At 40.1% G+C, this 16,127-nt stretch overlaps 1 protein-coding gene across 1 annotated transcript in view; it reads right to left on the bottom strand.

Annotated features, from left to right (window-relative positions):
- LOC134487879 (formin-like) overlaps positions 1 to 16,127 on the bottom strand; it is a 125,178-nt gene that overhangs the window by 79,927 nt on the left and 29,124 nt on the right. The window contains exon 3 of the mRNA XM_063289978.1: positions 14,433 to 14,494. Coding sequence (XP_063146048.1) covers positions 14,433 to 14,494 — 62 coding nt within the window. The remainder of the gene's footprint in view (positions 1 to 14,432; positions 14,495 to 16,127) is intronic.

Here is a 16,127-nt window from a genome sequence, read left to right as displayed (position 1 = left end):
AAAATATTGGAAAAAAATTAACTGAATGCTAAAACAGAGTCTTACAGATTAGGAGGAATGGAGAATTAGCGTTATCATCAACTAAGTGACAGAGTAGATGCTTTTATAACAAAAGTAATGGTTATTATTATACTAATAAGATTAGACATTTTAATAGTGCTTTTTTCCTGTATCATGATTACCTTTTTACAAATGTTTGTTTTTGATAAAGAGACTATGTAGGTTATGCAGAGTAAAGCGTTTTTAGATATCAAATAATAACAGCTGATAGACAACATAATTAACATTTAGGAAGCAAGGATTGTGTGGATAGTGATGCTATGATGATGACCTCTTCAAATTCTTGGTCCTTACACTATCTACAAAGTTGTATTTACAGCAAAGTATTTACACAGGGAAAATTTAAAAGGCTTCCTATTAATTTCACAGCTTTCCCTAATGAGCACCTTGGCTGCATGTGAATTATTGAGCCTTATGCTTTGCTTCTGTTTTTTTCTAAAAATGTGAGTGTTGTTGTTTATTCATTTAGTCGCTTCCGACTCTTCGTGACTTCATGGACCAGCCCACGCCAGAGCTTCCTGTCGGTCGTCAGCACCCCCAGCTCCCCCAGGGACAAGTCCGTCACCTCTAGAATATCATCCATCCACCTTGCCCTTGGTCGGCCCCTCTTCCTTTTGCCTTCCACTCTCCCGAGCATCAGCATCTTCTCCAAGATGTCCTGTCTTCTCATTATGTGGCCAAAGTATTTCAGTTTTGCCTTTAATATCATTCCCTCAAGTGAGCAGTCTGGCTTGATTTCCTGGAGGATGGACTGGTTTGGTCTTCTTGCAGTCCAAGGCACTCTCAGAATTTTCCTCCAACACCACAGTTCAAAAGCATCGATCTTCCTTCTCTCAGCCTTCCTTATGGTCCAGCTCTCGCAGCCATATGTTACTACAGGAAACACCATTGCTTTAACTATGTGGGCCTTTGTTGTCAGTGTGATGTCTCTGCTCTTAACTATTTTATCGAGATTTGTCATTGCTCTTCTCCCAAGGATTAAGCGTCTTCTGATTTCCTGACTGCAGTCAGCATCTGCAGTAATCTTCGCACCTAGAAATACAAAGTCTTTCACTGCTTCTACATTTTCTCCCTCTATTTGCCAGTTTTCAATCAAGCTGGTTGCCATAATCCTGGTTTTTTTGAGGTTTAGCTGCAAGCCAGCTTTTGCACTTTCTTCTTTCACCTTCATCATAAGGCTCCTCAGTTCCTCTTCGCTTTCAGCCATCAAAGTGGTATCATCTGCATATCTGAGATTGTTAATGTTTCTTCCAGAGATTTTAACTCCAGCCTTGGATTCCTCAAGCCCAGCTTGTCGCATGATGTGTTCTGCATACAAGTTGAATAGGTAGGGTGAGAGTATACAGCCCTGCCGTACTCCTTTCCCAATCTTAAACCTGTCCGTTGTTCCGTGGCCTGTTCTTACTGTTGCTACTTGGTCGTTATACAGAATCTTCAGGAGGCATACAAGAAGACTTGGTATCGCCATACCACTAAGAACTTGCCACAATTTGTTATGGTCCACACAGTCAAAGGCTTTAGAATAGTCAATAAAACAGAAATAGATGTTTTTCTGAAACTCCCTGGCTTTTTCCATTATCCAGCGGATATTGGCAATTTGGTCCCGAGTTCCTCTGCTTTTTCTAAACCCAGCTTGTACATCTGGCAATTCTCGCTCCACAAATTGCTGAAGTCTACCTTGCAGGATCTTGAGCATTACCTTACTGGCATGTGAAATGAGTGCCACTGTTCGATAGTTTGAACATTCTTTAGTGTTCCCCTTTTTTGGTATGGGGATATAAGTTGATTTTTTCCAATCTGATGGCCATTCTTGTGTTTTCCAAATTTGCTGGCATATAGCATGCATTACCTTGACAGCATCATCTTGCAAGATTTTGAACAGTTTAGCTGGGATGCCGTCATCTCCTGTTGCCTTGTTATTAGCAATGCTTCTTAAGGCCCACTCAACCTCACTCTTCAGGATGTCTGGCTCTAGCTCACTGACCACACCGTCAAAGCTATCCCCGATATTGTTATCCTTCCTATACAGGTCTTCTGTATATTCTTGCCACCTTTTCTTGATCTCTTCTTCTTCTGTTAGGTCCTTGCCATCTTTGTTTTTGATCATACCCATTTTGGCCTGGAATTTACCTCCAATGTTTCTAATTTTCTGTGAGAGGTCTCTTGTCCTTCCTATTCTATTGTCTTCTTCCACTTCCACGCATTGCTTGTTTAAAAATAATTCCGTATCTCTTCTGCCCTACCTCTGGAATTTTGCATTTAATTGGGCATATCTCCCCCTATCACTGTTGCCTTTTGCTTTCCTTCTTTCTTGGGCTACTTCTAGTGTCTCAGCAGACAGCCATTTTGCCTTCTTGGTTTTCTCTTTCTTTGGGATGTATTTTGTTGCCGCCTCCTGAACAATGCTGCCAACTTCTGTCCAGAGTTCTTCCGGGACCCTATCTACTAAATCTAGTCCCTTAATTTGATTCTTCACCTCCACGGCATATTCCTTAGGAATATTAGTGAGCTCAAATCTAGCTGATCTGTGGGTCTTCCCTAATCTCTTTAGTCTGATCCTAAATTGTGCAAGAAGAAGTTCGTGATCTGAACTACAGTCAGCTCCAGGTCTTGTTTTTACCGACTGTATACCATCACCTTTGGCTGCAGAGGATGTAGTCAATCTGATTTCGGTGTTGTCCATCTGGTGAAGTCCTTGTATAAAGCCATCTCTTAGGTTGTTGGAAGAGAGTGTTTGTTATGCAGAGTGAGTTGTCTTGGCAAAATTCTATCAGTCTATGTCCTGCTTCGTTTTGTTCTCCCAGGCCATGCTTACCTGTAATTCCAGGTGTCCTTTGACTGCCCACCTTAGCATTCCAGTCTCCCATGATGAAAATAACATCTCTTTTAGGCGTGTTGTCCAGTAGGTGCTGCAGATCCTCATAGAACTGCTCTACTTCAGCTTCTTCAGCATCTGTGGTTGGGGCATATATTTGGATCACTGTGATGTTAGATGGCTTGCCCTGTATTCGAATTGAGATCATTCTGTCGTTTGGATTGTATCCAAGCACTGCTTTAGCCACTTTACTATTAATTATGAAGGCTACTCCATTTCTTCTGTGGTCCTCTTGTCCACAGTAGTAGATCTGGTGGTCATTTGATGTGAAGTGGCCCATTCCAGTCCATTTTAGTTCACTGATGCCCAAAATGTCTATCTTTAATCCTGACATCTCCCCAATAACCACATCCAATTTGCCCTGGCTCATAGATCTTACATTCCAGGTTCCAATGGTGTGTTGATCCTTAGAACATCGGATTCGCCGTTCACCACCAGCACCGTCGGCCGCTAGCCGTCCTTTCGGCTTTGAGCTAGCTGCGTCATCACGTCTGGGGCTAGTTGAACTCATCCTCTGTTCCTCCCCAGTAGCATTTTGACCATCTTCCGACCTGGGGGTCTCATCTTCCGATGGTATACCGACATATCTCTGGTTGTACTGATCCATTTAGTTTTCACGGCAAGAATACTGGGGTGGGTTGCCATTACCTTCCCCAGGGATCGCATTTAGTCTGACCTCTCTGTCATGACCTTCCCCTCTTGGGTGGCCCTTCACGGTTTAGCTCATGGCATCATCAAGGTGCTCAAGCTCTAGCACCACGCAAGGTAACGATCCTTTGCTGAAGAAAAAATGTGAGAGTTTATTCATATTCTTGTTATTCTGGGATAAAATACCTGCTTACTATAACCTTGGTACAAACAGTCCTATGTGCTTCCTTCTGACAGTGGCAAAAAAAATAATGACTTTTCTAGTTTGCATGTATTTGTTCTCTCTCTGATACCAAAACAAAACTACTGTATACCATTTCATAAGACAAAAAAAAAGAGGCATTGAAATAAACTCAATATGTCCTACATCCTCCCTGCAGTGAGAAGGTAGGAGACTATTTCAAAAGTTGTAAGAAATAATTTCCTCTGAATATCAAATAAATGAGAGAATCACATAACTCTTCTGAAGGCCATCCTCTACATCTTAGAGCATGTCATATTGCTTCCACTTAGTCAGACGTGAACTGGAAGAAAAGCCAACAGTCTGTATAAAAACAGGCTGCCTAAATTCATAGTGGTATCAAGATGCTGAATATGCTTTTTATGACAAGTAAATATAGTATAAATCTTTAGTCATGCAAGCAGCTCAATTTCCTCCTTTCGTAATGATGAAAATTGTATTGAAATTTATTTCAAGCATATCAAATATACTAAGAAATAGAATAGGATTCTGGCTTGACATTTCAACACTTCCTCATGGTCTGCCAGCTTGTCCAAGTAAAGCAAGTTCTGAGAGCGTTCCTGCCTTTTACACCAGCCAGTAAAGTAAGCATTTTCCACAGTTGCTGTTATAAACAGCAAATATTGATGCCAAATAAATGTGGACTGACTGAGAAGTGATAGTGGCTGTCTCCAAAATAAAACCCAGATTATAGGAAGTTCAGCCCCTCCTCTGCCTTTCATTCTCCTATATGCCAATGATGCTGTTATTCTGTCTGTATCCCAAATGGGACTGGGACACAGCCTCCAGGTGCTACATCTTATAGTTAATCCAAAGTGCTGGAAATCAACCATGCAAAAACCAAAATGGTTCTATTTACTAGCGAGCGTGCCTAGCTCTCTAACTACCATATGTGAAAGGTGAAAGGTCCCCTGTGCAAGCACCGAGTCAAATCTGAGCCTTTGGGGGGATGCCGCTTTTGTGATGTTTTCTTGGCAGACAATAGCGGGGTGGTTTGCCATTGCCTTCCCCAGTCGTCACCATATATAGTAACTACCATATAAAGGCATTTAAATATCTAGGCATCTATTTCCAATCATCTTTTTCCTAGAAATGTTCCTCTTCAAACCTCTCTCAATAATTAGATAGATGACCAATAGTGTATCTAATATCTAACCTTGAAAACCTATTTTGAATATATTAAATTATATATTGAATGCATGTTTTAAAACCTTGAAAATATATTTTATATATATTCGAAGAAAATTAATACATTGTTATTTGTGTCTTTAATATCATTAATATAAGAATAGAAACTCTCCTGGAAAAAGAAATGAACTCTTACATAAGAAAGTATACTGTCTGTGTACTGGCAACTGAGGAATTCAGTTCCTACTAAACTTTTCTTGAATCACCATAGGGCAAAATTGTAGTTCTCTGTTCATTTCAGTCATTTTCCTTCTGTTTCTTTCCATGGTGGCCTTTCTCTATCTCTGTGTCTCCTGTCCTCCTCCTCTTTCCTCACAAATAAGCTGTAATGCCAATAAAAGATGATCAAGTGATTACTATGATGATGACAAGCCATTCCATCAATAACCCTGTAGTCATGTTTTAAAGGTGCATCTTACGTTCTACAACTATTTCAAATATATGTCCACAATATTTCCGATCAATCTCAGTCCCTAAATCTGCCTTGTCTCATCCTGAACAGTGACATAATTGTGGTGTCTGGGAGCAATGGTAGGAAAGTGTGAAGTTTCAGCCGGCTTCTGACTCAGAAAATGAAACCCTTTCTGAGTCAGAAGGGGAAACAGAAACTTACCAGGCAGAAACCGGGAAAGCAAACCCCAGAAGTGATTCAGCAGCACGGGAGAAGTTACAGACACTGATTGGCCAGTTTTTGGAAGAGGATTTGAATCCTCCAATCAGCACACAGGAAAGGTGTGCAGAAAAGCACACAAAGGAGAAGGCAGCCCAATTGGCTGCAGAAGGGAATAGGCACGCAAGGGATCAGCATAAAAGACAGATGAGCAAAGAGCAAGCTGCCAAATGATCTGTCGTGTTTCCAGCCACTGAGGAAGAATCCTTACCCACGTTGGAAGCCTCGCCTGTAGCGAAAGTGGAATCAGCGCCAGCGTTTCCTTCCTCCGAGGACCTGTTCTGTACCAGCTGCTTCTGAGGATCCCTGCCTCGCAGTTCCTGTCCAGCGCAGCCTCGCGTTCAGCTCCAGACTTCACCGCCACGTTTTAGCGTGTTCCAGATATGCACCCAGCCTTGCTCCTGTTTCTCAGCCTTGCTCAGCTCAGTCATGCTTCTAGTGCTAAGCCTGGCCCAGGATCTCCAGTCCAGCCCAGTCATGCTTCGAGTTCTCAGCCTTGTCCAGGATCTCCAGTCCAGCCCAGTCGTGCTTCGAGTTCTCAGCCTTGTCCAGGATCTCCAGTCCAGCCCAGTCGTGCTTCGAGTTCTCAGCCTTGTCCAGGATCTCCAGTCCAGCCCAGTTGTGCTTCGAGTTCTCAGCCTTGTCCAGGATCTCCAGTCCAGCCCAGCCCAGTCGTGCTTTGAGTTCTCAGCCTTGCCTCGTGTCTCCAGTCCAGTCCAGTCCAGTCCAGTCTTGTTTCCAGTTTCTTGTCTTGCCTAGTTTATCCAGTCCAGTCTAGCCCAGACTGCAGAGTCAAGTCTAGCCCAGAGGTTCCAGTTTGGCCTTGCCTAGCCTCCACGTGTCATCCCAGTCCTGTCGGTGTGCCAGTCCACAGACTCTTGCCTCCAGTTACTGCCCTGTCACGCACCCTAGCTTTGTCAAGTTCTGCTGCCTTGCCTGATTCTCCGTTGTTGCCTGAGTGGTCTTGATTAATCAGTCTTGCCCTATTCATCACAGGACTTTATTATTGTTAAAATTTACTTGTAAATAAAAGTTTTTGTTATAATATATCTGCCTGGCCATCTCATAGTATGAACAGGACAGAAAGCCATGCTTTTCTCGATGTTCTGGGAATCAGATACGTAAGTCTACTGAACCAAGGTAAATCAAATTAAACATGTAAGTCTACTAAATCACAGTAGAAAATTATATTTAAGTTCAGTTAGGTGATACTTGCAGTATCCAAGTACTTTTAACATCATTGCCAAAGAAAAGATAGGAAGAAAACAAAATCTTTATATATAATTGGCTACTCTTTCATTTACTCTACTAGCCCCAATCAACATGAACCACCATTAGTTGCATTTATTCACTTATTCCATTTTTTTGTTAAATTATTACCCTATCTTCCAAGCAAGGAAGTCTGAACTTTTATTTAATGCAGGTTTTCTCTTACGCATTTCACTTTGCATTCAACTTGTCTATGACTATCTAATAACAAATGTAATGTAATGTAATGTAATGTAATGTAATAATACATAATATAATCGTCTCTCACCCCTATGGGTGGTATGTATCTTCCTCAATCTCAGGTCCTCTACCAGAGGCCTGGGAGTCTGAGGGTTCTGTGCAGTATCTTGGCTGTTCCTAGCACTGCACTCTTCTGGACAGAGAGCTCTGATGTTGTTCCTGGGATCTGTTGGAGCCAGTCTCCCAGCTTGGGGGTCACAGCCCCAAGTGCTCCTACCACCACTGGGACCCATTTGGTCTTTACTTTCTACATCCTCTCTAGTTCCTCCTTCAGGCCCTGGTACTTCTCCAGCTTCTCATACACCTTTTTCTTGATGTTGCTGTCACTTGGCACTGCTACATCTATCACCACCGCTGTCTTCTGGTCCTTGTCTACTACTATGATGTCTGGTTGATTGGCCAGTACCTGCCAGTCTGTCTGGATCTGGAAGTCCCACAGGATCTTAGCCGTGTCATTCTCCACGACCTTCTGTGGAATCTCCCATCTGGACTTGGGAGGGTCTAGCCCATACATTGTGCAGATGTTCCTGTACACAATGCCAGCTACTTGGCTGTACTGTTCAGTGTATGCTGTTCCTGCCTGCATCTTATACCCTGCCACTATGTGTTGGACTGTCTCTGAGGCCTCTCTGCACAGTCTGCACCTTGGGTCCTGTCTAGTGTGGTAGACCCCTGCTTCTCTGGATCTGGTGCTTAGTGCCTGTTCTTGTGCTGCTATGATAAGTGCCTCAGTGCTGTCCTTTAGTCCAGCCATTTCCATCCACTTGTAGGATTTCCCAAAGTCAGCCACCTCAGCTATCTGTCAATGGTACATCCCATGCAGGGTCTTGTCTTGCCATGGAACTTCCTCTGCTTGATCTTCCTCCCATGTCTGCTGCTGCCTCAGGCATTCTCTCAGCAGCTCATCTTTAGGTGCCATCTTACTGATGTACTCCTGGATGCTCTGGGACTCATCTAGGACAGTGGCTTTGACACTCACCAGACCCTGCCCGCCCTTTTTCCAGCTGGTGTACAGTCTCTGGGTGTTGGACTTGGGGTGGAAGCCTCCGTACATTGTGAGGAGCTTCCAGGTCTTCACATCGGCAGCCTCCATGTCCTCCTTTGGCCAGCTCACTAAACCAGAAGGATATCTGATAACTGGCAGGATGTACATGTTGATGGTGTGGATCTTGTTCTTCCCATTGAGCTGGCTCTTCAGGACTTGTCTTATCCTTTGGCTGTACTTGGATGTTGCTATCTTCCTTGCGTCCTCATCAGAGTTCCCGAGATACTTGTCATGGTGGGCTCAGATTCAGAGTCAGAATCTTCAAAGAATGGCAGCCAGCTCTAGAAGTGGCCTTAGATAATGAGCAGTCAACTCCAGGGTCACCAGATGAATGGCTGCCTAAGCAGGCAGAGGAGGCGGGGCCGGTCAGCAATCAAGAGAGATAGCTGCCATCACTCTCTGAATATGAGGATATGGAATTACCACCCCATTCCAACACAACAGCCCAGCAGGTGGAAAAAAGAGCAGAGGAAAGGAATTCAGCAAGGTTACTTGCAAAGAAGCAACCTCGCCCTCCTAAATGAGCCACACCAGGACTGCTCTTATTTAAGAAGAGCTATGTGCTCAAGCCTCTTGTTGGAAACAACCGTTTGCAAACCCAGACTCTGTGTGCCTTGCCTTTGGACTCGAACCAGTGTGATTGTGACTCTGAACCTGGACTGGCTGACAACCTCGCTAATGCTCTGGACCCCTGGATTTGCATGACTACTCTTGTGCCTGCTGCTTTGATTTTGGACTATTTCTTTAGGCAAGTTTGCTGTGGGGGGGGGGACTTGTGGGGACTTGGTTACTTTTGGTGCATGTGTATGTTTGCACATAACCTTCCCCTGCTGCTTGCTATTGCTTAAAACCCTCACCTAGTAAAAGTTGGCAACTACCTCTTCGTGTACTTGTGTGCGCTTGGCCTGAGACAGGACAATACCAAGGTACTTGTAGCTGGTCTATATATCTGCTATGTGGCCCACTGGTGGTTCCACCGCATCAGTCTTAACTGCCTTCCCTCTCTTTACTACCATCCGGCCACACTTCTCCAGTCCGAATGGCATCCCAATGTCCTCACTGTAGATCTGTGTCAGGTGGATCAGTGAGTCGATGTCTCATTCACTCTTAGCATACAGCTTGATGTGATCCATGTAGAAGAGGTGTGATAACCTGGCTGAGAGTGTTCAAGCCTATGCAGAACAGCAGTGGGGACAGTGCATCACCTTGGTATATGCCACACTTGATGGCCACTTGTGCGAGCTGTCTTGAGTTGACTTCTAGTGTTGTTTTCCACAGTCTCATTGAGTTGTTGAAGAAGGTCCTGAGTGTCCTGTTGACTTTGTATAGTGCCAGGCATTCACAGATCCATGTGTGTGGCATTGAGTCACAGGCTTTCCTGTAGTCAATCCAGGCTGTGATCAGATTGTTCTGTCTAGACCTTGAGTCTTGCGCGACTGCTCTAACTATGAGGAAATAGTGTTTGGAGCCTCTGGTGTTGTTCCCAATGCCCTTCTGAGCTGTGCTCATGTACTGGCCCATATGGTCCTGTAGCCTGGCAGCTATGATGCCTGCTAGGACTTTGCATGGTGGTGGGGAGGCAGGTTATTGGCCGGTAGTTGGACAGTTTTGTTCCCTTGTGGGGGTCTTTTATGATCAGCACTGTTCTTCCTTGTGTTAGTCTGGCTGGGAGCCTGCTGCTAGCAGTGTGTGTGTGTCTGTGTATATAAACGCTAGCATAGATAGACAGACAGACAGATATTCCACACAATGGTTTCTAACACGCTCCTGTCCACTATCTCCAACTTAAACTTAATATAAATATTGGAGCATGGCTCCAATATTAATCTGCTTTTTTCCTCCCTATATTTGCTTTGTTTATCACCTGGACTGAAGAAAGATACCTCAGAACCTATAAACCTGCATGCTATTTTGTGACACTTTGCTCGGCCTAATAAAAGAGACCATGTGATTGCACAGAACTGGTTTAGCAGATAAGCACAGTACTAGCATTTTATTTTCATGAGAATGTATTTTTGGGCATATGTACTAAATCCATCAATGAGAAAACTTAAGGACTTCTTCACTGACCCCAAGTCAAATTCAGTGAAGTGATAGTGGCACTATGATAATGAAATATTTTTTTCCAGAGAAGTTTGCATAATATTATTTTCTGGTATTTCAGTGCCAAGTATAGAGTAATGTATGTTTTATAGTCTAGATTCTTAAGGATACGTTTTTTTAAAAAAATTGTTATATAATGTTTTTTTGAGTTGACCAGAAAAAACATATGGGACATCTACAAGCAAAGGTAGTTAACCAAAATGGCCCATCTGACTGAGGTAATGTTGGCTGTATCTTTGCTAAATCTAAATCCTGCCAGCACAGACAGAGGGAGATGGTATTTTTAGAGCTTCCAATGAATTCAAGATGTTAGAAATTAACTAGGGACTCTTAGCCTGAACTAATTTTGTACTGCCACGCTAAGAGGCCTCTAGTCTGTCTGGAATTTGGATGTCATGTAACTCATCTCTTCCTCTGACACAGCTCTTCTTTTCTCTTTTTTTAGTCCTAACAATGGCAGATCTCTTTATTCTATGGACAGCTTGCTCTGACAACAATAAATTGCTTTAGCAGGTGGAAGTGACTTGTGCCTCATCCTAACTCCCTATTGGTGCCTAACAAGGTTGTGTTTTGCTAAGTAAGTAAATAAAGGAGTATGCCAGGTGACCAGATCTGAGCTACAAACAAGATAGCAGCAAGATCTGTGCTGCCAACTCACAATCATCTCAATTTTGGCAGTCCAGATTTGGTTACTGTAGGGTAAAACAATGTTAATCAAGCAAAACATGATCTGTAGTTAGCTGTCGGAAAACTGGGAGACACAAAGGTCAAGAATGAGAGAAACTCAAAATCACCTGCCATTGTGAAGATGTGCAAATATTTGCTTGGGAAATCCACTGTTTAAAATACACAAATTTTGCAGATTATTTGGATTTAGGTTTTGTTTAATTCCAGCTGAACATATATTTAAATAAGATCACAGTGTTGAAACTGGACAATGATAATGAAAATAATGACATAATTGTGCTCCCAGTGAAACTAGTATACTGCACAGCTTTTATAAGGGTTACTACATATAGGAAGGCTATAAAACACAATCAATACCAATAAACAAAGTTTCATTAACTGGGATAGCAGAATTTCTATTTAACTATCTGGAGCTGCACTTGCTTCCACTTGTCTTTAAAAAAAATCAGGAAAGAATATCAACAGCTTTACAGTTTTCTGTAATACTTCTTGAACATTCCTAAAATTTAGTGCAATTCAGTCCTAAGAGAAAAGTTCCTTCTGTGTCTATTAACTTCATGTCAAAAAGCGAATACGAAACTGGTAACATACTGCCATAAATGACACTAACTTTGAAATGTTACACATACCTACTGGGAGAATCAGAAACTTAAACTGCTTTCAGAAAAATCGTAAATATATTTAGCATCTGAAACATGTTTACTCAGAAATAAGTTCCACTGAACTCAAAAAGCCTCAATGCTTGCACTTTTTAAGTTTTATTCTAAGAAAAAAGGTCTCAATAATTTATGTCTTTATTCATATAGAAGAATGAATGTCTTGGTTTTAGTAGCATTAAGTGGTATTTCATGTGCATTATTTAGTAATGATATAGCCTTTATAAGGGAGGTGATTAGCATTTTAAAAAATCTGAACATAGATATTCTATGAAATGCAAATTATTTCATCCAGTAGGAAACATCTCTGTACACAAGTGAACATTATTTTCAATAAACACTTTTTGGATCAGACTGCCATATCCTAAGTAACCCCATTCATTACATTTGGTCAGTTTCCCTATTATGTCACACTAAATACAAGTTTACAAGTTTTTTTCTCTTTTAATTTTCCCCTTTTAGAAATTTCTTCCATAAAGCGCTGATAATTTTTTTAAATGGAAAAATAACTATTCCCTGGTGGAATTTTTATTACACATTTATAAGAACAGTAACTGCTGAAAAATTAGAGAGTTCAAAAAAGTCATCTTGTAAATTTTTGTATAGAGAATCGTGAAATATACGAACTAATATTTTCAGACTTTTACAACCCAATCCTAGACATGTATACTTGAAAGCAAAAGTATACATGTATGCTTTATACTACTTAATTTCAAATAAGTTGTACAGGTTTCCAGAAGGACATCCGTGAAAGAATACTTCATAACAAATCTGGTATTTTTTAATAGTTTGCCACCTCACTGTGCCTCTTGTTATTAGCTCAAGGACAACTTCCTGGCCAGATATTGTAAATTCGGTACTCAGTCCTAACTTTATGTAGCAAGGTTTATTATTTCCAATTGTTCTGAGGATATTAACATTCGCATTCTGTTGTCATTAACAAAAACTATTCAGACTTCTTGCCTTGAATTTTAGGATTCTGACATTATTGTTCAATTTGAAGACCATTTATATTAGTATTTATTAATCTATTATATTAATTTAATTAAGGGTTAATTAGAATTAGCCTGTTAATGTTAAAATCAAAAGACATCTACTATAAAGATGTCTCTCTGACATGTTCCAGGAATTGCTAATTTTTATTTTGTTTAATTAACAATGAAAAAAATTAAACTTGTAATTCTATTATTTACAGAATGTATTGGAAAGTGTGCTCCAGGTCTTTATCCAATTGCTCATCCCACAGAAAGTTTATTCCCTTTCAACTTTCTTTTGCAGAAGTCACTGTAATAATTAACACTGAACTTTGCTTTGCACTTAGTTATTCATATTTAATAAAGTAAATTCATTGAGTATTTGTATTTAGGTTCTGAATTTTCTACACTAATATCATCTTCTACATTTGCTTCAATAGGATGCATCATTACATTCCCTTAATGCAAAATATATGGTCTTGGGCCTGGACACAGGGTAAGACAACCACTGCAAAGTTCCATGTAAAAAATATTCTAAAAATATTATTTATCTCTAAGATAGGAGAGAGTAGGAAGCAACTAACCTTATAACATTTTTTTCTGTACCAGGAAAAGAAAGAGATGCTTAACTGACCTCTAGTGGGGAATTTTTTAAAAATGCATTTTTATAAGACTTGGTTGTATGTAACAGGCAAGGAACCCCGTAATCCTCCAGATGTTGTTGGAATGATCTTCCATCAGATGCAGCCAACATAGTCAATGATTAGGAATGATGAGAAGTGATCCAACACCATCTGGAGAACCATAAGATCCCAACCATTTTGCTTTAAATGCCCCAGAGGATGAAAGAGTTGACCTTCCGAAATTTTGCATTATCCAGAAACTGAGAAATGTATTGTCTTTTCTTTCACTCAATGGGATGAAACAGTATAAACCCAGGTGGTTTTGGAATTACAGCAAAATTGATAGTGTTGATTCTGGACATACAATCAGGTGTCAAATAGCTGTATATGGATGCTACTTTTTCCAGTATAGTTCAGTGGAAATATTTAATTACAATCAGAAAATGGTTATTGTGAACAAAGACTGTAAAAAAGCTTTTGTACACATCAGGTATCCTGGATATACTGTACGTGACAGCATTTTCCTCTCTTTTTCATTTAACTTAGTCTCACGTTAGCAACATTTACTAATAGAGGAAAATAGAATAGTAGAAGTATTACTTTCTGTGGTAAACACAATTATTTATTCTGTCCCCTTGTCTTTTCAGATCAAACAGATGTATGGGTTTCTGAAGCACTATACAAACTAGTTTAACTAGATATAATTGTTGAATAAGATTGTACACCACAGAAAACGATGACTTTTACATAACAAACTTTAAACCTTTGTTCCTCAAAACCCAATTGCAATGAATAGCTAACCAAAGAAACTCAAATATATTAACCTAAAATTCATGTTCTTCCTAATCCTTACATACAGGGATTGTTCCATTAAGATAAATGAAGTGAGCAGTTCAGCATGAATGAAAGGACAAGATTGATTTATATTATCCTGTGGTATCTCTAACAGTTAACGGAGCTTAGCACTCACAGAGATCTACTATGTCTCTAAGGAAGTGTTATTTCAGAATGTTTAAAATTCTGACAACATCTGAAGATAAAAAATATTTTGAATAGAGCAGATGCATAATAAGAACATTCAACAAATTTATATAACATTTCAACAGTGGGAGAAGAAATATTTGTATAGAATTAAATGGCCAAAGATACTTACCTTCAGTTTCTCAATTTCATCCTTATGCTCCCTCTTTAACTGCAAAATTGCAGCATTGTACTCTATAAAAAAAATGAAATAATATGTCAGACCAATGTTACAAAAGTTACTGAGATGCCAGTGCAATATCAAAGGAACTCTCCTATCTGATATCATACAGCCTTTTCCTGGCTGCAGTGGCAGTAAACTTAGTATAAAGAAGAAACTGTCAAATATCTTGAAGCACAACTCACTAATAGATGTTTACATTTTGCTACAATAAATTGTTTTACTTTTTGTTTTGTATTAATGGCTTCTTGGGTAATATAAGCAGTTTCATCTTTTCCATTTGCTACTATGTCTAGAAAATAAGTAAAAAATAAATACAAGGGTTAACAATTATTTCCCATTAGCCTGGTGACTGAATGAATAGCACTCATTAATCAGTAGAACAAAATGGAGTGGTATCTCTATGTGTTGGGTAACTGGGGCACCTATAAAGGTGCTCAGAAATGCTACTTCAAATACAATGCATTGAGAAAGCAGACAGATACTGACTGGCTCCATCTATGATGTTCACAGACCTCCCACAACACTGTTAGCCTAGTCTCAGTCAGCACACAATGTGTACTGTTGTGTATGTGCAGATTAATGTTGCAGTCAGTCTGTGGCCATCAAATTCTTTAGTGCTTCACCCACTTCCTGAACTGGGAATTCTTAAAAATTATTTAGAAAATGTATTAGAGATGAAATACAGTAAGAGAGAAAGGGTTATTAACAATGTTAGCAACATTCTATTTGTTATTATTACTAATATTAATGAACTGCCTACTGTTATGCTGGGTATTGTACAAACAAAATAAAACAAAGGGAATATAGAATGGAAAGTGTGCTGATATACTGGACACAGACCCTATAATTTCTAATCTATTTTAAGTAAAGGAACTGCAGGAGAGGAATCAGACATACTTGTAATATTATTAAAAAAACACCTTAAGATAATACTAGGATGGTGGAAGAAATGGGAAAAAAAGAAAGAAAGTGATAATCTACACATACATATCATACTTAAGAAAGAATGCTTATGAAACATACTTGTGAAAGAATGCTTGTTCACAGGGAATTGTCTCTTGGTGACCATCTGAGATATTTTATCATAACCATGAAAGCTATATACAGTATGAGGGTCTCACTTTCTCATTTCAGTAAGTCAGAAACACTCTAAAAATAGCCTGTCAAAGATTGTAGCTAACTTCACTAAATTGGTTGCTATTTAGTCTAAATTTGATATACTTATCCAGTAAATTATATTGGGGTCCTGGTGGATCGATTGCTCAAAATGTTGGCCACAGCAATAATCATTAGGAAATAAATAAAAATACACAACAAATCCCATTAAATAAGATAAAAATCGTGTTTAGCACTAATCTTCCCACATCAAGCAAGGGATCACAGAATTAGACAAAATAATCTATTGCCACATTTTCTCTAAAGAAAAGACTAAGAAGTTTTATTTATTCTTTAAAAGGTACATATAGATGGTAAAGAACATCAAAACTGTCCTGTCCTGTCCCACTGCAGTAAGGTGCAGTGGGGTGCAATGGGCTTCGAGTCAACCCAAGCAAGACTGAGTGGCTTTGGGTATTTGGGCCTTCTGGTGACAAGGTTCTTCCTGTTGGCCCTGGAGGGTGTGGCACTGCCCCAGACGGACCTGGT

The sequence above is a fragment of the Candoia aspera genome, chromosome 1 (genome assembly GCF_035149785.1).
Source record: "Candoia aspera isolate rCanAsp1 chromosome 1, rCanAsp1.hap2, whole genome shotgun sequence".
NCBI lineage: Eukaryota > Metazoa > Chordata > Lepidosauria > Squamata > Boidae > Candoia > Candoia aspera.
This window is presented reverse-complemented; position numbering and strand designations above follow the sequence as displayed.